The sequence below is a fragment of the Pristis pectinata genome, chromosome 31 (genome assembly GCF_009764475.1).
Source record: "Pristis pectinata isolate sPriPec2 chromosome 31, sPriPec2.1.pri, whole genome shotgun sequence".
In the NCBI taxonomy this organism is placed as follows: Eukaryota; Metazoa; Chordata; class Chondrichthyes; order Rhinopristiformes; family Pristidae; genus Pristis; species Pristis pectinata.
The window spans coordinates 8705732-8729240 of record NC_067435.1 but is presented as its reverse complement, the minus strand read 5'-3'; the positions used below and the strand labels follow the sequence as shown (position 1 = coordinate 8729240).

Genomic DNA, 23509 nt, shown 5'->3' with positions numbered 1-23509 from the left:
CTGTAAATCAGAATCAGATTTATTATCACTGACTTATATGTCGTGAAATATGTTGTTTTGCAGCAACAGCACAGTGCAAGGACATAAAAGTTACCGTAAATTACAAAAATAAATAAATAGTGCACAAAAGAAAGAATGACGAGGTAGTGTTCATGGGTTGGTGGACCATTCAGAAATCTGATGGCAGAGGGGAAAACTCTGTTTCTGAATCGTTGAGTGTGGGTCTTCAGGCTCCTGTACCTCCTCCCCGCTGGTAGTAATGAGAAGAGAGTGTGTCCCCGATTGTGAGGGTCCTTAGTGACGGATGCCACCTTATTGAGGCACCGCCTCTTGACTATGTCCTTGATGGTGGGGAGGGTTGTGCCCGTGATGGAGCTGGCTGAGTCTATAACCCTCTGCAGCCTCTTGTGATCCTGTGCATTGGAGCCTCCACACCAGGCGGTGATGCAACCTGTCAGAATGCTCTCCACCGTACATCTATAGAAATTTGTGGGTCTTTGGTGACGTATCGAATCTTCTCAGTATAACACTTGTTATAATTTTATTTCATTGAATAATCACCCCAATACTACCCATAATTAAACTAACAGAATGTATACTATATCCAGTCATCAATGAATACGATGAAACGTTTTATTGTTGTTATTATTACTAACTTGAAAAATGCTTATAAGTGTATAGGAGAATTTGTTTAAAGTGAGATTTCCATAAGTCACATTGTTCATAACCTGGGAAGTCCCTGTATAGGAAAAAGTTCACAATGTTCTTTGTTCTTTTTCCAACCAACCTTCAGCACTAATGGATCAACAAATAAGTGTTAAATACAACCTTGTATTTATTACAACATCAAACACAGTGAAATGTCCCAAGGAATTTTACAGGAGCATTATCAAAGCCAATTTGACACCAAGTCAATGTAGGACGTATCAGCGCAGGCGAGCAAAAGCTTGGACAAAAAGTGACAGGTTTTAAAGGGCATCTTAAAGGAGGAGAGAATGTTAGTGAGGCAGAGAGCTTTAAGGAGGAATTCCATGGTACAACTGCCATGGGTGGTGAGATTAAATTTAGGGTGTGCAAGAGGCCAGAAATGTAGGGTTGCAAACTTGGAGAGTTGTATGGGCTGGAGGAGGTTACAGAGTAAGGGAGTTGGCAGGAGGGTAGTGGAGAGATTTAAAAACAAAACTGAGATTTTTAAAAATTTGAGAGCTTAGAAACTGGATCAATTGATGCAGAGTTTTTAAAGTGCGAATCATGGGGAACATTGGTTAGGTCACACTAATGATCTTTTACAAATGAAATCATGCCAGGAAATTATTCCAGCCACTTCCATGTTTAATTCACATTAGCATGTGTACTATTTTACCAATGTCAGTCATCCACTTTATGATACCGCTAGTTGTATATTTCCTCCCATAGCCACAGAAGTGAGTGTTTTTGAGAGAAATGTGTATCTGTGCCACAAGGAGAACCTTGTGCTAGTTTGTTGCATTTGCGTCTATTTAAAGAGACACTGCTGACCTTCAGAGATTTGATGGGTAGCTTTGCAACTGCCTGAATGCTGCTCAAACACTTTCCAGTGTATGCTGCAATGAACAGGGAATCTTTTCATCCTTTAGCTGCTGAGAAACTCATTCCATGGGAGCCCCAGTGACAATGCCAAGGGCAGCTGTCACTAATGAAGGCGTGGTTATGGCAGTCACAAGAGAGACTCTAGAGGCTGAAAATCTGGAGCAACGCACACAAGATGCTGGAGGAACTCAGCAGGTCAGGCAGATTCTATGGAGGGAAATGAACAGTCGACATTTTGGGTCTCGAACAGTTTCGACCCAAAATGTCAACTGTTCATTTCCCTCCATAGATGCTGCCTGACCTGCTGAGTTGCTCCAGCATTTTGTGTATGTGGTTATTGACAGTGACTGTCCACACAGGGTTAGTGGGGTGTTCTATAATCAGTCACAGATGAATTTCACAAAGGAGCCTCCAAAATACATAAGCAAAGTTGTTGGTTCAGGCTTTGGCATCCTACCTAACTTGGGATGCAGCATAGTCAGTACTGTGTGCCAGTAACATGCCACATGCCATATTGGTGAGCCACAATGATTTGGTGCAGCACTATTGAGTCCCTAGAGCTGGGAACTATTGAGGAAAGGACCACTGTCTCTTTGGTAAGAGGCAAAGAAGGCAGAATTCCTCTGTGTCCCAGTGTAAAGTCGCAGGAGGACTTTGTACTATACAGTGACTATCAAAATACTGAGGAGAACAAAAGTTCCAGGTCTATCATATATATCAGCAACTTAATTATCGTCTACAAATCAAAGGTCTACTGCTAGGTTCCCTGTACAGCGATAATGAGAGTTGTTAACTAGAGTTCAAAAGGACGCAGTGGAATGGAGATCATTTTCCATCAGCTATTTACACAGTTTGTGGAAATAGCTGATGGAAAATAATCACCATCCCACTGTCCCACCATCCCCCAACACTCACCACCGCCCCAATACAGGATTCACAAGTGCTGTGGAACATGAAAGCAGGTTCTGAAGTGTTGTCACCAGAAAAAAATGAACAGACACATCTCCTGTTGTGTGGCAGTGTCAAACCATGAATTGAAGCCCATCCTCAGTTAATGTGGTGTGTGGCTTACTGGTGTATCTGCATTCCCTGCGTGAGGCACTCATGATAGTTCAAAGGTCGCAAAGTAATCTTAGCAATGAAAACATCATTGAATTTGCATGAAATTCCTCTGCTCAGAACATAGAATAGTACAGCAGAGGAAATGGCCCTTTGGCCCACAATATCTCTGCTGACTGATGCTAAATTAAACTAGACCTGTCTGCCTGCACATGATCCATATCCCTCCATTCCCATCATGTTCATGTGCCTGTCTAGATGCCTCTTAAATGCCGCTATCGTGTCTTCTTCCATCACCACCCCTGGCAGCATGTTCCAGGCACCCATCACTTTCTGTGCATCAAAAAAACTTACCCTTGCACATCTCCTGTAAACTTTCCCCCTCTCACCTTAAAGCTATTTCCTCTGCTATTTGACATTACTCCCCTGGATAAAAGACTCTGTCTATCTACCCTATCTATGCCTCTTATAATCTTATAAACTTCTATCAGGTCTCCCTGATAGATGCTCTGATGTTCCAGAGAAAACAATCCAAGTTTGTCCAACCTCTCCTTATAACTAATACTCTCTAATCCAGGCAGCATCCTGGTGAACCTCTTCTGCACCCTCTCCAAAGCCTCCACATGGGGTGACCAGAACTCCCAAAATAACACAGTGATTCAGATTGCTCATTTTGCAAAAAGGCACAAAATGGGCAATAGCAAATTGGCAACAGTTTTGATTTCAGCTCAATGTTTTTTTTCCACTAGGGTTCAAAAGCCCAAGAGGAATTTAGATCCCATATCCTTCCAGAAACGATGGTTTGGAGTACAATGGGATCGGAGTTATGCAAACCAAACCAGAGAGTAGGTGGTGGAAAGCTTCCCATTCAGGACGTTAGTGAACCATTTGGACAGGTACATGGATAGGAAAGGTTTAGAGGGATATCGGCCAAATGCAGGTAAGTGGGACTAGCTCAGGTAGGCACCTTGGCCGTTTGGATGAGTTGAGCCGAACAGCCTGTTTCTATGCTGTATAACTATATGACTCTATTGCCCTTATACTGATTGATTACCAGAAGATCAGACAAATCGTCTGGAGACAGGAGTTCAAATCTAAGTGTGGAACATCAAAATTTAGTTAAGTAAGTTAGAATTAAAAAAGGTGTATCGACAATGGTGACCATGAAATGACTTTGTTGTAAAATCGCACTGGTTTATGAGTGTGGTTCAGGGAAAGAATGCTGCTGCCCTCATTTGATCTCTTTGTGACTCTAGACATGCGGTAGCATGATAAACTCTGAATGGTCCTTTGATGTGGTGTTGAAAGACAAATGGTTCAACGGGCAATTAGGGTTGGGCAATAAAGTCAAGTCGAGTTTATTATCATGTGCACAAGTACAGTGAGGTACAGGTACAGTGAAAAACTTGCTTGCAGCAGCATCACAGGCACATAGATTCATAAAACACACAGAACATAAACCGTACATAAATTATACAAGACAGTGAAAAGAAATGTGCAAACCGACACATTACTGCAGGAACATAATTAGAAACAAGTCCACGGTAGTGCAAGAGGTGGTCCATAGTGTTCCGTTGCTGAGGTAGGGTTAGGGTTGTGCAGATTGGTTCAAGAACCTGATGGTTCATGGTCTCAAGACATGTAGAAGAGTAAAACAAACTTAACAGTTCTCTTTCCTGAAATGTTGAATTCACAACTTGTTGAGGCATGATTTGATCTCATGGTAGCAAAGCCAATGGTGTGGTCTGCTACGGACCATGGCTGCATTTCTCCCGTTCAACCACCTACAGGTAATGCATGGAGCAGACACGTTCTGAGCAGAATCAAATACACAGAAGTAGGCCAATAATTATGTCATGGGCTAAAAAAGCCCTATGATGGTCTGACGGAAACAGTCAAAATCTCTGGCTGGAAGCGAGAGGTCAAAGCATGACTTCCTCGCCTGACGTATGCCTTGTAAAGGCAGCTGCCTCTCCACATCTCAGAGGAAATGTTGTTGATTAACTAAATTAAGAAGCCATGTGTATTCTTCTATTTTTAGGGCTTCTTTAAGCGCACAGTTCAGAACAATAAACACTACACCTGTGTGGAAAACCAGAACTGTCAGATTGACAAAACCCAGAGGAAGCGTTGTCCTTACTGTCGATTTCAGAAGTGTCTGACTGTGGGGATGAAGCTGGAAGGTATTTATATACTTCACACGTACTTTTGCACACAGCAGTAACCAGGGATATGGTGGTGTACTGGTTAATTTGTTACACTAGTAGCCACAGTTCTGGACCATTGACTCAGGAATTGATTTGAATCACATCATGGTATCTGAGGAATTTAAATTCCGGTAGTTAAATTCATCTGGAACTTAAAGTAAAAAAAAAAGCAAGTCTGAGAAACCTTAATCAGGACAGGATTACTTTGCCTAAGTCCTTTTGGTGAAGAAATTTGTCATATTTACCTATATAGAGTCATAGAGATGTACAGCACTGAAACAGGCCCTTCAACCCACAAAGTCCCTGCCAACCTTTTGGTCCATCTACGTTAGTCACATTTTCCTTCATTAGGTCTGTATCCTTCTATACTCTGCTTATTTAAGTGTCTGTCCAAACATGGTAATTGTATCTGATTCCATCACCTCCTCTGGTAGCACATTCTAAATATGAACGACTCTGTGTGTAAAAAAAAAACCCTCAGATATCCTTTAAAACCTATAAGCATATGCCCTCTTGTTTTAGATACCACTACTATGGGAAAAAAGATTCTATCTACCCTATATGTGCCTCTCATAATCTGATAAACCTCTATCTGGTCACCTGTAAGCCTTTTTTGCTCAGGGAAAACAAGCCCAGCCTATCCAATCTCTCTTGATAACTAAAGTCCTCCAATCCGGGCAACATCCTGGTGAATCTCCTCTGCACCCTCTCCAGTGCAATCACATCCTTCCTATAGTGTGGTAACTAGAACTGCACACCAAACTTCAAGAGCGACCTAAACAGTCTTTTGCAAAGTTGCAACATAATGTTCCAATTCTTCTATTCTATGTCCTGACCTATGAAGGCAAACGTGCCATATATCTTCTTCACCACCCCATTGACCTGTGCTGCTACTTTCAGGGAATGATGGACTTGAACCCCAAGGTCTCTATGTTCACCAATATCCCCTAATGCCCTACTATTTGCTATATATGTTCTACCCCTATTTGACTTCCCAAAATACATCACTTATCAGAGGTAAATTCCATCTGCCAGCACTCTGCCCAACTTTCCAGCTAATATGTATCCTATGATAGTTCTAGACAAACTTCCTCACTCTTCACAACACTACCAGTTTTCATGTTATTCACAAACCTACTAATCGTCCCTCCCACATTCACATCCAAACCTATTCTGTCTTTCCATTTTGGTTGCAGATGATCTGTAGCAATTCCTTCTGGCCAATCCTGCCCCTCTAAGTAGACAGTATTTAGACAATTGCAGTTTTCCATATCATTCTGTCTGAGGACAAAGAACCAAGATTCGCTGGTCAATCTTCTTTACTGCCATGGTGCCTTGGGTAACCTCGCTGGAAGAGAAAGGTCTTAGTCACTTGCTCCTGCTTAAAGTGCATCACCATCTCTCTATCACAATACACAAAGACTGACACCTAGCCTCAAGTGTTGTACGGTGCAATATATCCATAAGCTAAGGAGACATTTTTCTCCTCATCCACCTCTCAGTGTGGAGGATTTTGTGATGGATGATACTTCCTTGGATTACAATTCCTCTTTTCTCATCCTGGATTGTTCACCCACCATTAGGGAATGTGAGCTGCTTTGGACCATTGTGAGGAAGGTTAGTTTTTCCCTGCTGATCATGTGTTGATGCAATACTGCTCTGTACAAGAGGAACATTTGAGGTATATGTTTGGCTGAGGAACCAATAGTTAAAGCTACCATCCATGGAATCATGATTGAACACCTTTTTAGTCAAAATCACACCTGTCACTGTGCTACCTAACACCTCACTCCACACACCCAAACCCATGTGATTCACAGGCTCAACCGGGTTTGAGGACTTAGCCCCAAAAACTGAAGGTTAGGCGCAAACTGGATTGGGCTCAAGTGATGACCCTCACTAGCCTGACTATGTTCTAAGCTGCTTATGCAGAACAATGAGTCTTGGGTAGGAGGGTGGAGGGGAAAGATCTCCCTTTGAGCTGAAGAGGAGTGTGCCCCTTGCAAACTGGCCTTTGCTGAGAATCGTGGGGTGAAGATGGGAGAGGAAGGAAAGGAGAAAGAGGAAAGTGGATGGAAAATATTACAAGAATCATTAGGCCCCTAATTTATAAAATAACAAATTTGTTCTATTTATCTTGTGTGTTTAATTCAACTAAGGTATCTCAATCTGCTTCACAGAAATGTCAGCAACAAAAAGACACCAAGACACATTAGGAGATACGATGATAACAGAGATCAGAGAAGTGCGTTTTAAATATAAAAGAGAACTGAAGAGGTTTAGGAAGGAAATTCCATGGGGGGTAGTGGGGAGGCAACGTTAGTAGCTGAAAGTAAGGCTCCAATAGTAAGGTGGTTTCCAAACTGCACCTGTGTTTACTTGTGCCCTAATAACTGGTAATGTTTCCTCTTACAGCTGTGAGAGCAGATCGTATGCGCGGTGGCCGCAATAAGTTTGGACCCTTGTACAAGCAAGACAGGGCGTTAAAGCAACAGAAGAAGGCTCTTGTCCATGGCAACAGAGTTAAGCTGGATCCCACCACGTATATGATGCAAAGCCTTCCAACAGACCTGAGTGGGTCCATCAGCAGTGAAAGCCTGCACTCAGCATCCAGATGCTTATCCTTAAGTTACAACAGCCTATCATCACCAACAGGAGACCAGGATGGCAGCTTGATTGGCTCCTTGCCGGTCAATATGTCAATCGCAGCTCATGGCACCATGGCAGGGTACCAACTATGCAGCCCCTTCCCAAGCTGTCATGTCAAGTCAGAGTACATGGACCCCAGTTACTCAGGCTCCCAGGAGTCGTTGCTTGGCAACCCCTACATTGTGGCCTACAGGCCCAGCTCAACTGCAGCCGTACCACAGTTGATGCAGGAGTTGGTAAAGTGTGAGCCAGATGAGGCGCAGGTCCGAGTGAAGATCTTGAACTACCTGCAGCAAGAGCAGACCTCCAGAGGGAAACATGAGAGGCTCAACACCTTCGGAATCATGTGCAAGATGGCCGATCAAACCTTGTTCTCCTTGGTGGAGTGGGCCAGAAGCAGTATCTACTTCAAGGAACTGAAGGTAAAGCATAACCCAAAGAAATTTTATGATGCCAACCTTGTTTTACTCATGGAATGCACATGTCACTGGCAAGGAGAGCATTAAGTACTCACCCCTAATTGCTCTGGAAATCATTGGCTGGCTAGTGCTTTTCTGGAGTAACATAGACCACACCATGTAAGGACAGGAGATATGCTTCTCTCGTCCAGGGGATATATTCTTAAAATTAGAGCTGGGCCTTTAGAGCAGCACAGTGGCATAGCTAACAGAGCTGCTGCCTCACAGCTCCAGTGACCTGGGTTCGATCCTGACCTCTGGCGCTGTCTGTGTGGAGTTTGCATATTCTCCTTGTGATCTCATGGACTTCCTCCGGGTGCTCCAGTTTCCTCCCACACTTCAAAGGCATGCAGGTTGGTGGGATAATTGGCCACTGTAAATTGTTTTTGGTGTGTATTTGAGTGGTAGAATCTGGAGGGAGTTGATGGGAATGTGGGGAGAATAAAATGGGATTGGTGTTGACAGTCAGTAAGGACTCTCAGTGGGCTGAAGAATCTGTTTCCGTGCTGTGTGACTATGACTCTATAAGGTGAAGTTTGGTCTACAAACGAAATGAGGGACAAATTTGAAACATTTTATCTGCAAACAGTAATTGATGTCAGGTCAATTGTTAATGTTAAACCTGAGACTGAGAGGTTTTTTGATAACTAAAAGTCCCAAGGAATGCCAGGAAAGAATATGAAGTTAGGTCACGGATCTAGAGTCAAGTCAAAGTCGAGTTTATTGTCAAATGCACAAGTACGTTAATGCACAGGTACAGTGAAAAACCTACTTGCGGCAGCATCTCAGGCCCTTAAAACAAGAGTTGATTTCATTGATTGTTAGAAGAGATTCTGAAGGATATTAGGCAGTTTTTAAGTGGTAATCTCAGTCAGTGTTATGAGTTTTAACTTCAAATGTATTTAATGCTGAATTTAAATTCCCCAGATCCTGTGGTGGGATTCGAACACAATCCCAAATCCTTACTCCAGGCCACTTGAATTATTAGCCTCGTGACATGACCATAGCTATGTAACATAGGTGTGCTGCCATACCCAAGTGCCTAACAGCTGATGAAACCCACCATTAAAAAAAAAGCAAGTTCAGGTCTGTTAAATGTAGTAACATTAATATTTACTTAGATCACATCATAAGCCATACAATTGATTTAATAAAATCATTGACCAAGCAATGAATCTTTACTTCTGTGATTTCTCGTGATCATAATGAACACAAGTAGTATTGGCTTAAAATTTTAACTGATAAAGGATTTACCTAGGTTACTGAATTAGCAGTCAGTATTCTGGGCCACAGATTAGCAATCAGGTGAAATCCCACCATAGTGGCTAGGAATTTAAATTCATGGAATTAGGTAAAGCTGGAATTTAAAGAAATCTGCTCTCAATATTGATTACCATTAACTACTGAATTGTTGTAAAAATCTATCAGGTTCTCTAATGTCTTCAGAGGAGGAGACCTACTGACCTATACGTGACTCCAGACCCACCAATGTGATTGGCTCTAAAGTGCCGCTTAGTTCAAGGACAATGAGGGATAGACAATAAGTTCTGGCATTGTGAGCGACGTCCACACCTCGTGAAGGAATAAAGTACCTCATTCCAAAACCTCTCCAAGTGGTCCATTACGCCCTTTCATTGTTATTATTATAAGGCATACGTGACATGGATGGATAGTCCCATGTGCTCTGTTACATGTGAACAGAACATGCGTAAGAATTAGGATCAGGACTAAGGCATTCAACCCATTGAATTTGTTCCACAATTGACTCAATCATATCTGATCTTTGGTTTCAGCCTGATCTTGGTTGCCCTGTAGTGCAGACCTTAGCTCAGTCTTATGATGCAGTATTCACAGCTCTCTGTGTTACCCAATTCCAAGATTCAAGAAAATCCTCATCACCTCAGTCCTAGGGGTTCAATCCCTTATCCTGAATCTGTACTTAGTGCTTGGCCACACTATGAAAATCATCCTCCTACATCTCCCCCCGCGTCTCATCAAAATATTAGATCGCCCATTATTCTTCTGAATATCATACATTATAGGTTGATTCTGCTTGATCTTTCATGATCTGACAACCCTTTACCTCAGCAATCAATCTAATAACCCTTCCTTGCCCTTAAGGAAAGAAAATCCTGCCTTAAACTAGGAGAGAAAAACTGTCCACTTCCCTCCAGGTGTGGTCTCACCAGTTGTAGCAAGACTTCCTGACTCTTGTACTCCACATCCTGCTTCCAATAAAGGCCATCATTGCACTTGGCATCTCCATTACTTGTTCTATCTGCATGCTAACTTTCTATGTTTGAGGTAAGGAGGCACCCATCTGACCATCAACATTTAATGGCCTTGTGCAATTTTTAAATTCTTCCCACCAAAGTGGATAACCTCACACTTCCCACATCAGGCTCCATCTGCCATCTTTTGCCCAATCGCGTAACCTGCCTGTATCCTTTAGCAGACATTTTGTTGCATCCACCACAGAACTTACTTTCCCACTTTTCTTTGTAGGGTCAGCAACTTTGGATACATTACACCAAGTCCCTGAATTTCTCCTTGATGTGTAGGTTATCATACCCCATTACGTAAAGCTTGCAAGCTGAAAAATGACCCATTTCTCACTATCCATTGTTGCTGCCTCTTAACCAACCCTTCATCAATGCTCGCCATCGCCAATGAGTATTTTATGCATTAACCCTTAATTTGGCACCCTGTCAGACACCAAACGTATTTATCCATAGGCTCCACTCTATCTATCCTGCTAGTTATACAATATTCCTTGCATAAAACAATCTCGATAAATCATGTCCTGCTTTTCCAAGCATCTTTTGATGTATTTTTCATCCTGGGTTCCAGCACTTCCCTTACAACTGATACTTGGCTAACTGGACTGTTCTCCCCTCCCTCCTTTCTTGAACTGAGATGTGACTTTGATATTTTCCAATTCACTGGGCTTGTCCACAATCTAGGAAATTTTTGAAGATGGTAATATATGTATCCACTTTCTCTCTAATCAACTCACGGAAACTCAGAGTGCAAAGGATTAGTCAGTCCGTAGTGTCATTAATTTGTCTTGCAGTTTTCCTATTAATTTTACAACAATTTTAGTTCCTCACTCACTTCTGCCTCTTTTTGTACCTGCAATTGTTGGTTTAATTTTAACGTCTTTAGTAAAAAAATGTTTGCTAACTGCTTCTGGGATTGTCCAAATGAAGTGTTGTGCATGTGTTACATCGTGCGTGTGGCATCGTGTGCGAGACTCAGTGTGCTGTAACGTGCATGCGACAGTGTGTGTGACACAGTGGATGTAACAGAGCATGTGTGATAAATGAGTGACAGACCATTTGTGATATAGATCCACAGAGCAATACAGCACTGATACAGGCCTTTCAGCCCAACCAGTCCATTCCGACCATGATGTCCACCCAACTAGTCCCAATTTCCTGCATTTGGCCCATATCCCTTTAAACCCTGCCCCTCCATGTATCTATCCAAGTGCTTCTTAAATGATACTATTGTACTGTCTCAACCACTTCCTTATTCAATATACTCACCACAATCTGTGTGGAAAAAGTTGCCACTCAGGTCCTTTTTAAATCTTTCCCCTCTCACCATAAACTTATGCCCCCCAGTTTTGGACTCCCCTACCCTGGGGAAAAGGCTGTTACCATCCACCTTATCTTTGCCTCTCATAATTTTAAACACTTCTTTAAGGTTGCCCTTCTTTCTGCTGCGTTCCAAGGAATAAAGACCGAGCCTGGCCAACCTTTCCCGACAACTCAGGTCCTCTAGGTCTGGCAACATCCTCATAAATCTTCTCTGCACTCTTTCCAGTTTAAGCATGTCTTTTCTATAACAGGGTGACTAAAACTGTACATAGTACTCCAAGTGCGGCCTCACCAACAGCTTATACAACTGCAACATAATGTCCCGACTCCTATACTCAACGCCCTGACTGATGAAGGCCAGCATGCTAAATGCCTTCTTTACTACCCTATCTGTGAGGCTGCTTTCAATGAAATATGCACTCGTACTCCTAGATATATAGAACATAGAACAGTACAGCACAGGAACAGGCCCTTCAGCACATGATATCGTACTGAACTAATTAGACAATAACTAAAAGCCTGCTAAACTAATCCCTTCTGCCTACACAAGTCCATATCCCTCCATTCTCTGCATATTCACGTGCCTATCTAACAGACTCTTAAACCCCTTTATCATATTTGCCTCCACTACCACCCTTGGCAGCGCATTCCAGGCACCCACCACTCTGTGTAAAAAAAAACTTGCCCCGCACATCTCCTTTGAACTTGCCTCCTCTTGCCTTAAATGCGTACCCTCTAGTATTAGATATTTCAACCCTGGGAAAAAGATACTGACTGTCTATGCCCCTCATAATTTTATAAATTTCCATCAGGTCTCCCTTCAGCCTCTGCAGCTCTAGAGAAAACATCTCAAGTTTGTCGAACCTCTCTCCATAGCACATGCCCTCTACTCCAGGCAGCATCCTGGTAAACCTCTTCTGCACCCTCTCCAAAGCCTCCACGTCTTTCCTATAATGGGGCAACCAGAATTGAATACAATGCTCCAGATGCAGCCTAGCCAGCGTTTTATAAACCTGCAATATAACTTCCTGACACTTGAACTCAATACCTTGACTAATAAAGACAAGCATGCCATATGCCTCCTTTACTACCCTATCAACTTGTGCAGCCACTTTCAGGCAGCCGTGGACTTGGACCCCAAGGTCCCTCTGTACATCAACACTGTTAAGGGTCCTGACATTAACTGTGTACTGTCCCTTTACATTTGATCTCCCAAAGTGCAACACCTCGCATTTGGCCAGATTAAACTCCATCTGCCAACTCTCCACCTATACGACACGGTAACGTAGCGGTCAGCGCGATGCTATTACAGCGCCAGCAATCGGAGTTTGATTCCCGTCGCTGTCTGTAAGGAGTTTGTACGTTCTCCCGTGTCTGCGTAGGTTTCCTCCGGGTGCTCCGGTTTCCTCCCACATTGCAAAGACATACGGGTAGGTTAATTTGGGTTTAAGATGGGTGGCGTGGACCATGCTGTAAATAAAATATAAAATTAAAAAAAAAATCTGCAATTGATCCATATCCTGCTCTATCCTTTGGCAATCTTCTACACTATATGTGTAACATTCCATAAGCGTTTCCAACATAGGACATATTAGAGAGCACTAATAAATAAATCAATTAAATTAATGTTCAATTTATGTGCTCATAATGACCAAAACACTTCAAAACCAATGCACTATCTTTGAAATGTTATATGGGCAAAAACAGCAGTCTATTTATATACAGCAAGACTCCTGAAAGAGACAGTACAATGTATAATCTGTTTTGATTTTATTGTTTGAGGGACATGTTTACTGTCTCTCATCCAACGGGGACACAGATCGTGTACGTCATGTGAAGCAGAGGAAGACATTGGTTTAAAATCTCCTATAACTATAGAGATAACTAGAGTTTCCTTTCAGTACTGCTGTCAGCTGTGACTTCGTGGCTGGATTGAGCATTGACACTCACTTTACTGATGTAATGGGGGTTGTTTTGAGCCCATGTGATGTGGACAACCACAATACAGTGACGTAGTGGGTAGGGCTGCTGTCTCAAAGCTCCAGCCACCTGGTTTTAGATTCTGATCTCAGGTGCTGTCTATGTGGAGGTTGCATGTTCTCTCTGTGACTGTGTGGGTTAACTCAGAGATTCCCCCCACATCCCAAAGATGTGCTTGTTGGTAGGTTGACTACTGTAAGCTGCCCCTGGTGTAGGCAGGTTGCAGGAAAATTGGGGGGAAGTCAAGGAACATGTGTGAGAGAATAGGTTACAGAAGTGGGAGAATGGGTATCAGAATCAGATTTATTATCATCCACTTGTATGATGTGAAATATGTTGTTTTGTGGCAGCAGTACAGTGCAAAGACATAAAATTACTATAAATTACAAAAATAAATAAATAGTGCAACAAAAAAAAGGAATAACGAGGTAGTGTTCATGGATGATTTAGAAATCTGATGGCGGAGGGGAAGAAGCTGTTCCTGAATCATTGAGTATGGGTCTTCAGGCTCCTGTACCTCCTCTCCATAAATGAGAACATGATTTATGGGAATATGTGTGAGCTGGCCCAGACTTGATGGACTGAATGGTCTTCTTCAGTGACATAAGAAAATATGAGAAATAATCAAAGGAAACTGCAGGCATTAGAAATGTGAAGTAAAAGAGACTGCTAGAAATACTGAGCTGGAGGGGCAAGCAGAGTTAACATTTGCGGTTGGGGACACGAGGGACTGCAGATGCTGGAATCTGGAGCAAAAAACCAACTGCAGGAGGAACTCAGTGGGTCAGGCAGCATCTGTGGAGGGAAATGGACGGTCGACATTTTGGGCTGAGACCTTTCTTCTGGACTGGACTCCCCAGCGCCCTACCGTTCACAGTGAATGTCCTACCCTGGTCTGACTTCCCAAAATCAACACCTCGGACTTATCTGGATTGAATGCCATTTGCCAATCCTCGGCCCACTTGCCCAGCTGCTCAAGATCCCCTTGTAACTTTTGATAACCTTCTTCGGTGTCCACGACACCACCTATTTTAGTGTCATCTGCAAACTCACTAACCATGGCTTGTACGTTCTCATCAAAATCGTTTATATAAATGATGAACAACAATGGGCCAGCACCAATCCCTGTGACACACCACTAGTCACAGACATCCAGTCTGAGAAATAACCTTCTACCATCACCCTCTGCTTCCTACCATCAAGCCAATAATGCATCCACTTAGCTAGCTCTCCCTGTGATCTAACCTTCTAGACTCGCCTTCCAAGCAGGACCTTGTCAAAGGCCTTGCTAAAGTCCATATAGACAACGTCCACCGCCCTGCCCTCATCAATCCTAATGGCTACCTCTTCAAAAAGACTAACAGATTCGTAAGACATGATTTCCCGTCCAAAAATCGTACTGACTATCCTTAATCAGTCCTTGTCTTTCCAAATGCTGGTAGATCCTGTCTCACAGAATGCCCACCACCGATGCCAGGCTCACTGGCCTGTAGTTCCCTGGTTATCTTAAATAACTGTACAACATTAGCCATCCTCCATCTTTCTGGAACTTCACTAGTGGCTAAAGACAATGAAAATATCTCTGCAAGAGCCTCTGCAATTTCTTCCCTAGCTTCCCACAAGGTCCAAGGATGCACTTGGTCAGACCCTGGGAATTTATCCACTTTCATGTGCTTTAGGACTGCTAATACCTCATCTTTGGTAATTCATACATGCAGTATTCAGAAAGTGTACCTAATTACCTACTAACAGCCCATCTAAATGTCTTCACATCATATAAAGGTCAAACTATCAATATGTTGACAGAACATTTGATTTACCTCCATCAAAGAAGATACAACCATTCAAATTGAAAGCTTCCTGATCAGATTAGGTAAAAAGTATACACTCCAATATTGAGATGTTACCATTGACTCATATCTTAGATAAGTTTGCTAATGTGATTTTTTTTTCAAATTGCACGCATTATTTCATAAAAATGTCACTACTTCACTGATTTTAAAAGGAAGCAAGTATACTATAGTTTATGAAAAGTATTTCTAAATGTCCATCAGCTCTGCTTTTTCTGCTGCTAGCTCTGCTGATGTTATTTCATATGGTGGCATTCCTAAAATCAGCCATCCCTTTTTGATGTTACTCAACAGGTAGCTTCCTCCCATCTAGGTGTCAAGCCTTTAATATATTATCCTTTACAAATACCTTCATAGTCTCACCCCCAACCCCCACCCTTCCCCACCTCTCCAATCATAATCTCCTCCAACCATTTAAACCTTCATGGTTCATGCATGATGTTCCTGACAGTTGAGAAGTCCAGGGTCAGGATCATACCTGGAGGATCAGAGAGTGGTGAACCTGTGGAACTCTCTACCACAGGAAGAGGTTGAAGCCAAATCATTAAATATATTCAAGGAGGAGTTAAATATCATTCGTTGGCTGGAGACATGAAGGGGTGTGGTTGGAAAGCTGGAACAGGGCACTGAATTTGGTTGATGATATCGAATAGAGGAGCAGACTCGAAGGGCCGAATGGCCTACTCCTCCTCTTGTTTTCTATGTGTCCACCATTACTGTACCACTCGGATTCCAGTTTCACTCTCACCTTCAATTTCTATCTCTCCACCCATGGCAGCTGTGCCTTAAACTGCCAAGGCACCAAGCTCCAGAATTCCCAAACCTCTCCACCTCCTCACAATCTCCCTCCTCCTTAAATCCTACTGCTCTGGCCAAGCTTTTTAGACAGCAGCCCTAATCTTCTTTTGTGGCTCAGAATCAAGTGATGATGCCCCTGTGAAGGGAGTTTTGCTACTCATGAGGTGTGATATAAATGGAAGTTATAGCTGTTGTTACAAGTCAGTGATCTGTATCAGCAATATCCTTAACAAACGAAATCAAAAGGCAGTCGCCTGCCTACCATTGTTTTGCTGGGAAGTTAGGAAGCACCAGTTGTGTGTTGTGGGGGAGCTGCGGAAGTGAGTTATAACAGGAAGAACATTCTTTGTCAAGGGTTCATCTGCTCAGTGGTGGATGGTGGCTTGTATCCTTTCAGGAACTGCCCTGACAATCCAAATAAACAGGATGGAGAGTCCTGTTTCCCAAGGAAAGGGAATCCCTTTGCTTCATGCCATCTTTATCACAAAGCTGCCACTGATGGCACTTCCTAATGTAAGGCTAGTGTTTATAACAATCTTTCCCAAACTTTAGCAAAGAGATAGCTGAGCCCAGTTCTACCTGGTGTATTTCTCCATTCATTTATCATGCATGTGATGACATGTTATTGTTTAAATTAAGCCAGTTGATGAATTGATATTAAACTATATTAACAGTGCATTGACTCAGACCCTCTATTGATGTGGATTCCCAGTGTAAGTCACAGACACCGGAGAAATGTGTGATCGCTAGTGAATCCCATGACTATTTGAACATTGGGGGATGTACATCAATCAAAAAGCAAAACACTGCAGATGCTGGAAATTTGAAATTAAAACAAAGTTCTGGAAATACTTAGGCAGCAAGTGGAGAACACTCCATCACACAGATTCACTCTGGACTCTGACACACCAGGAAAATAAAGTTACATGGGTATGAACTCTCAGTCACTGGACACTACAAGTTTTACAGAGATCTACCTGAAGTGTTCACGCTATTTTTCTCCCCACGGATGCTGCCTTTTTGCTTTTATTTTGGATGTGCAGTAATTCCTGGATTCCAGAAAAAGAATCATAATTTCCAGGAAACAAGGTGAATGTGGGACCCAATGAAACCCCAGATCCTCCCTGAATGATAGGAACTGCCAGCCCCATAATTATTGTTGCAAGAGCATATTTGAGGCTGGGTTTGACTCACTTCCTGACTAATCAAAGCCTTTGCACTGACTATAATCCCATGACAGGGTGTGATCGGTCATTCTTGACTTGCCTGGATGAGTGCATCTCCAACAACACTGGAGAAGCCCAATATCATCCCGGAAAAACACAAGTACTTCGAGGTAGTATAAAGAGAAAAGCAATAACAGAATGCAGAATGTAGAGTTACAGTTACAGAGAAAGTGCTGTGCAGGTAGACAATAAAGTGCAAGAGTCATGACCATTAACTCTTTCTCTTTCCACAAATGGTGCCTGATCTGCTGAGTGGTCCAGCACTTTTTTTTAAATTTCACATTTCCAGCATCTGCAGTTTTTTTTTTATTTCCACACTCATTAAAATGCACTCTCTGGTGTTCAAGGATCTAGACCTGTGCTCTGTAACAACTACAGAGTCCACACCCAAGGACTGTATAACCGTATTGTGTAGCGTCTGATAGTCCTGACCCAGTAACTTGTATTGTCCGACTGAGTGGAAATGTAATACCTGTGCCGTGTGGGGTTGTAGAAGAGAATGAAGGGAGGTAGTGAGTGTGACTGGGGTCATTTGGAGGTGTGGGAAGTGATACCTGAGCTATGTCAGGGGAACAATAGGAGGGAATGGCAGGGAAGGTTGGTGTGAGTGGGTGGATGAGTGTAGTCAAAGTCAAGTTTATCATCATATGCACAAGTACATGGGTGCACAGCTGCAATGAAAAACTTACTTGCAGCAGCATCACAGGCACATAGCGTCAGATAAGCAGCATTCACAAGAAAAACATAAACATAAATTATACACAATTAGAAAAAAAAAGTCCAAAGTAATCCTAGTAGTCATAGGTTGATAAGTCATAGTGATTAGGGTTGTGCAGGTTGGTTCAAGAACCGAATGGCTGAAGGGAAGTAGTTGTTCTTGAACCTGGTGGTGTGGGACTTGGCTTCTGAATCTCCTGCCCGATGGTAGCTGCAAGAAGATGGCATGGCCCGGATGGTGGGAATCTTTGATGATGGATGTTGTCTTTTTGAGGCAGCGCCTCCTGTAGACTCTACTGATGGTGGGGAGAGATATTCCCGTGATGTACTGGGCTGAGTCCACTACTCTGCAGCTTCTTGTGTTCCTGCTCATTCTGTGGGTGGGATGAGGGAGAATGAAGAAAGGGTTGGTGTGTGTGAGAGAGATGGGATGGGAGGAGTGCTGTACCTCTGCTGTGTAGAGGTGGGGAGAGTGGAGGGGGAGTTTAGTGTGAATGGGTCATTGGAAGCAGAGGACCTGCACTCAGTGGGTGGTGCAGGGGAAAGTGAAGAAAAGCTGTTTGTGGGGTAGGTGTGAATAGAGAGGTGCAGTGCAAGGGGAGAGTCAAATGGAAGGTGGGTGTCAGTCCGGTGGTTGGGAATGGAGGTGTGTAGTACCTGCCTTTTGTGGGGAGCAGCGAGAGAGAGTGAAAGAGCAATGGGTGTGACTGGAGCGTCACTGGGAGCAAGGGAACTTGGCTTCTGTTGGGGACAGCAGGGGGAGTGAGGGGCAATGGGTATGAGTGCGATCATTCAGAGCAGAGGAATGTAGCACCTGCACTGTGTAGTGGGTGCTGGTCATTTCCGAGGGTGCAGACACCCTGATCTGTAAAACCAATTCTGTCCAGTGAGTTGCCCTAGCAACTTGCACTGTCTGGTGTCTGAAAATTTGGGGCCCTGCTTGACCACCTACATTGTCCGTTCTTGAAGTGTCCAGACAAGTGCTGTATTAAACTTGTACCATCTGATGTTCTCGAGGCCAACACTGTGATCAGTTCAGTGTTCAGCAGATGGGAGACACACTCAGTAGATCCTGTATTGTCCAGAGTTCAAGAAAGAGCAATTTCTACTGGTGAATTTTCCTTTGTACATTGGGAGAGAGTGTGAACATTAAACTACTTTGTTAAGTTATACTTTAGGCTGAAGGACTGATGTCTTTGGAGTGGGAGAGGAGGAACGAGACAAAATGCTGAATGATTTATCAGCAACATTTTTACATGTGCGTTCTCTGTAAACAATGTACTGATTTCCTGTTATTAAGTTTTGCCAGACTGTTACATGTTTGAACATTAAGGGCTTGTTTACTGGCAGTGCTCTTATTATTCACTGCAACTGGTTTGCTCCCTTTCTTGGGCTGTATGTGTTTGAGAGATTGTGTCAAACAGGATGGTGGAAACACACTGTGCACAGAAAATGACAGGAAAATGCCCACGTTTTTCTGATGGGACGTTTGTGTGGTGTTGATGCCTGAACGTGTCTCTCACTTCCTTACTAATCCAGGGAGAGCCATTCAGGAAAAGCCCCTGCAATATATCACTCGGCATCCCATCCTGCTTCCTTCTGCTCCCCTGCCTTCTGCAAAGCTCGATAGTCAGAGTAAGATTTCACAGTGCAATTTGCTCTCTTCGTCTGTGATCTCCTGGGCTTTAGCTGTTCATTCAGTCCCAGTACCATCCATTGGACAGCTGGCTTGAATGGGACTCAGTATGACTTTGTCATTAGGCTTCGAACAACCAGAGTACAAATATTTGATGCCTCGTTTATTGGAACCACTCTTGGCTCCTTCCTTCTCTGCCTAAATCCCCCCAGCATCTTAAGAGTTCAAAGTGCCTGTGATAAGATCATACAGCACTTGGCAGTGTTGTGTGAGCAACTCTCCCCACAGGGACAAGAGACAGATGGGGCAGGTGGACGCATACTGCTTGTTGGTCATTCAGCCTGATGTCAGATGACTCTCCATAGCCTTCACCAGGCCAATCATTCATATCAGGTTCTTCCAGTGTCAATGAGAATACTGAATTTTCTGCAGTCTTCTTCGGCTTTGTCTCTGAAGCCATTTAGGCCACCATTGTTCCAAATAAAGGAAGTGTAACTTTATCACAAACAGGATGGCTGTCTGTACATGGCAATGGTCCTGGAAGAGCGGTGCTGATAAAAGAGGCATTGCCTCGCATTTCCAGTGACTTGGGTTCACTCACTCTTAAATGATTGGCCCCTCGTGTTTAAACAATGATGGTTCAGATCTAAACGCCACAAAAGGAAACATCATCTTATTCACCCAGTCAATAGCCCTCAGGATCTTACAATAAAATGAGGATAATGATGGAGAGGGGGGAAAGCAGGAGTTTAGAGATTATGCTGAAGTTCATTGAAGTTCAATAAGATGGTTAGAAAGACATGGAATACTTTCCTTTATAGACATAGGGTTAGAATGTGAGAGTCGGGAGGTTAGACTAGAACTGTTTGCAAAGCTAGTTCGGGCACAGCTCAAGTGCTGCATATAGTTCTGGTCCCCATATTAAAAGCAAAATCTGATTGTATTGGAAATGGTGAAGATTTATAGAGGTGTTGCCAGAAATGCAAAACTGCAGTTTTGAGGAAAGCTCGGATAAACTAGGTTTACTTTCTTTGGAGGCTGAGAACAGATTTCATAGAACCTTAATTAGACATGAGGAGCCGAGATAAAATAAAGGGAAGGACATTTCCCTTAGCCAAACAGTCAAAAACCAGGGAGCATAGATTGAAAGTACCTGGTAGAATGATTATAGTGGAGATTAGGAGTCATATTTTACCCCAAGGATGAGGCGTCTAAACTCTGAAATGTTGTTTGCTGTGGTTTTAAAGGTTGACGATCAGATGAAACTTCTTCAGAACTGCTGGAGTGAGCTGCTAATCATGGACCATATCTACAGGCAGTTGGCTCATGGGAAGGAATCAAGTATCCTTCTTGTCACTGGGCAACAGGTAAATAACTGAGCATGGTCCCAGGTGGCCACTGTCGATATTTGTGGTTCACATGGGTTTCCTGATGAATTACTTTTCGAAATGCATTCATGTGGAACAGAAGATCCCAAAAGTAATAATGGGGTTAATGACCAATTAATCTGGCCATGTTGATTGAAGGATTTCAAATTTCCAGTAAGTGCTGTGTTCGTAATCTCACGGCACCAGCACGTTTTATTTTTCACTCCCTGGTTCCCCCATCTGCAATCCTCTGGATAGCTCAGCTCCCTCTCTGAGATGGCACCCAAATCAGTCACCTCACTTGGACTCCCCTGGTCTCCACTCAAAGACATTCCCTTCGTTCCTCCCAACCATTCCCACTCTTTGCAACTTAAAACATACTTGTGTTCTCACATTTTCCAGTCCGGTGGGACGTCGTTGACCTGGGATGTCAACCCTGATTCCCTCTCCACAGATGCTGTCCGACCTTCTGACTATCTCCAGCATTTTCTCTCTTTATTTCAGTTTTCCAGCATCTTTTTTATTTGCTTTTCTATCTGCTTTGGAACATCGTTTTCCCAATTTGTACCAACTCCCTTGGATCTACCAGGGTAGAATCCAGTTAAAAAGGATAGTTTCCAAAGACTAGCATAGCCTCTGGAAGGGGGAAGCATTAATTTTCCCAGTGTAGAATAGCTTTATAGGAATAACAGCAACAATCCATTTACTATAGAATAGATCCCCAAAGGGCTTCAAAGGGTTGACATCGAATAACAATTGACCGAGCCAAATTAGGCAATATTGGGTCAGTTACACAAAACTTGATCAAAAGTTTAGGTTTTAGGAAGGATCTTTAAAGGAGGAGTAAAGTGGGGAGGTTTATGGAGGGAATTCCAGAGCTCCAGGCCTTGGGAGCTGAAGGCCCGGTTTTAAATTTGGAGTAACTAAATTCAGGGATTACCAAGTATTTAAACTCTTCATTTTATGACTTGCAACAGTCTTGCCTGGATTAACTCTGCTCTGCCTGCTCTCAGATCGACCTTTCAACCATCTCTTCACAATCGGGAGCCACATTGAATAATCTGGTGAACCGCACGCAGGAATTGATAGCCAAGCTCCGGTCCCTGCAGACAGATCGTCACGAGTTTGTCTGCCTGAAATTCTTGGTCCTCTTCAGCCCAGGTAAACCATGAGCATTCAGGAGACTTCCTTCCTTCCTCTCCACTGACCTTAGGAGTTGACTATGTTCTCCGGGAATCTGCATGGATTGATCTCCTGGTGCAGCATGGGGTATGACTAGATACTTGATTAGTCGATGGACTAATATCCAGAGACCTGGGCAATTGAAATGGAGAATTGAGCTTGAATCCCACCAACTGAAATTCAAGTAATCGATTACATTTGGAATAAAAATAGAAAATGCTGAGATACTCAACAGATCAGGCAGCATTTGTGGAGATGGAAACTATTCAGGTCGATGATCAGATTTCCAGCATCTGCAGTGTTTTGCCTTTTAATTAAACGGTGCTGTACCTGTAGTGAGGATCATGAAACTACCGGACTGTTAATCTGTCTGGTGCACTGATGTCCTTCGGGCAGGCAAATCTGCGATCTCTGACCTCTATGTGAGATTCTGAATCTGAACTACTTCTGAGGTAACCCAGTGACCTATTCAGAACATTAGGGCGCCTATTCAGGACAGAGATTTGGAGAAATTTCTTTAGCCAAAGAGTGGTGAATCTGTGGAATTTGGTGCCACAGGTGGCTGTGGAGGCAAAGTCATTGGGTGTATTTAAAGCAGAGATTGATCGGTATCTGAGTAGCCAGGGCATCAAAGGTTATGGTGAGAAGGTGGGGGAGTGGGGCTAAATGGGAGAATGGATCAGCTCATGATAGAATGGTGGAGCAGACTCGATGGGCCGAATGGCCAACTTCTGCTCCTTTGTCTTATGGTCTTATTCAGGGATTGATAATAAATGTTCCCTCACGCTGACACACTGTGAACAATTAGTAAAATGCCCGATAATCTGGCATGCTGGGGACTTTAGTGCTTGTCTTGATTCTTTGGATTAGTGGATGTTATTTGGTTAATACTCTAATGCATTTTAAATCACAGATATTACACAGTAGTAATTCAGTGAACCCAGTTAATTTAAAGAGAGCATGAGAAACAGAACTAGCTAAGTTTCTAGGGAGGGCAGCCAACTAAACCAGGTCAGTTCAAAGGGAAATCAGGGACCGGGCTTCTGGTGAGTGGAGGGATCACAGGAACAGGGGCCCCAGTGAGCAGAAGGCACAAACATCACCTGGTGAGCCAGATGCCAAACCACTGGGATTTACAGAGTTTTACTGTAAATAACAAATAAATGTGCATCAGCATCTAGCATCTGAGTTGTCAACTCTTCTTCCCTT

At 43.1% G+C, this 23509-nt stretch overlaps 1 protein-coding gene across 2 annotated transcripts in view; it reads left to right on the top strand.

Annotated features, from left to right (window-relative positions):
• Positions 1-23509, top strand: part of LOC127584941 (nuclear receptor subfamily 5 group A member 2-like) — a 62138-nt gene that overhangs the window by 31096 nt on the left and 7533 nt on the right. For both annotated transcript variants that reach the window (XM_052041976.1, XM_052041975.1), the window contains exons 3-6: positions 4670-4811; positions 7251-7906; positions 20999-21118; positions 22132-22279. In XM_052041976.1, coding sequence (XP_051897936.1) covers positions 4670-4811; positions 7251-7906; positions 20999-21118; positions 22132-22279 — 1066 coding nt within the window. The remainder of the gene's footprint in view (positions 1-4669; positions 4812-7250; positions 7907-20998; positions 21119-22131; positions 22280-23509) is intronic.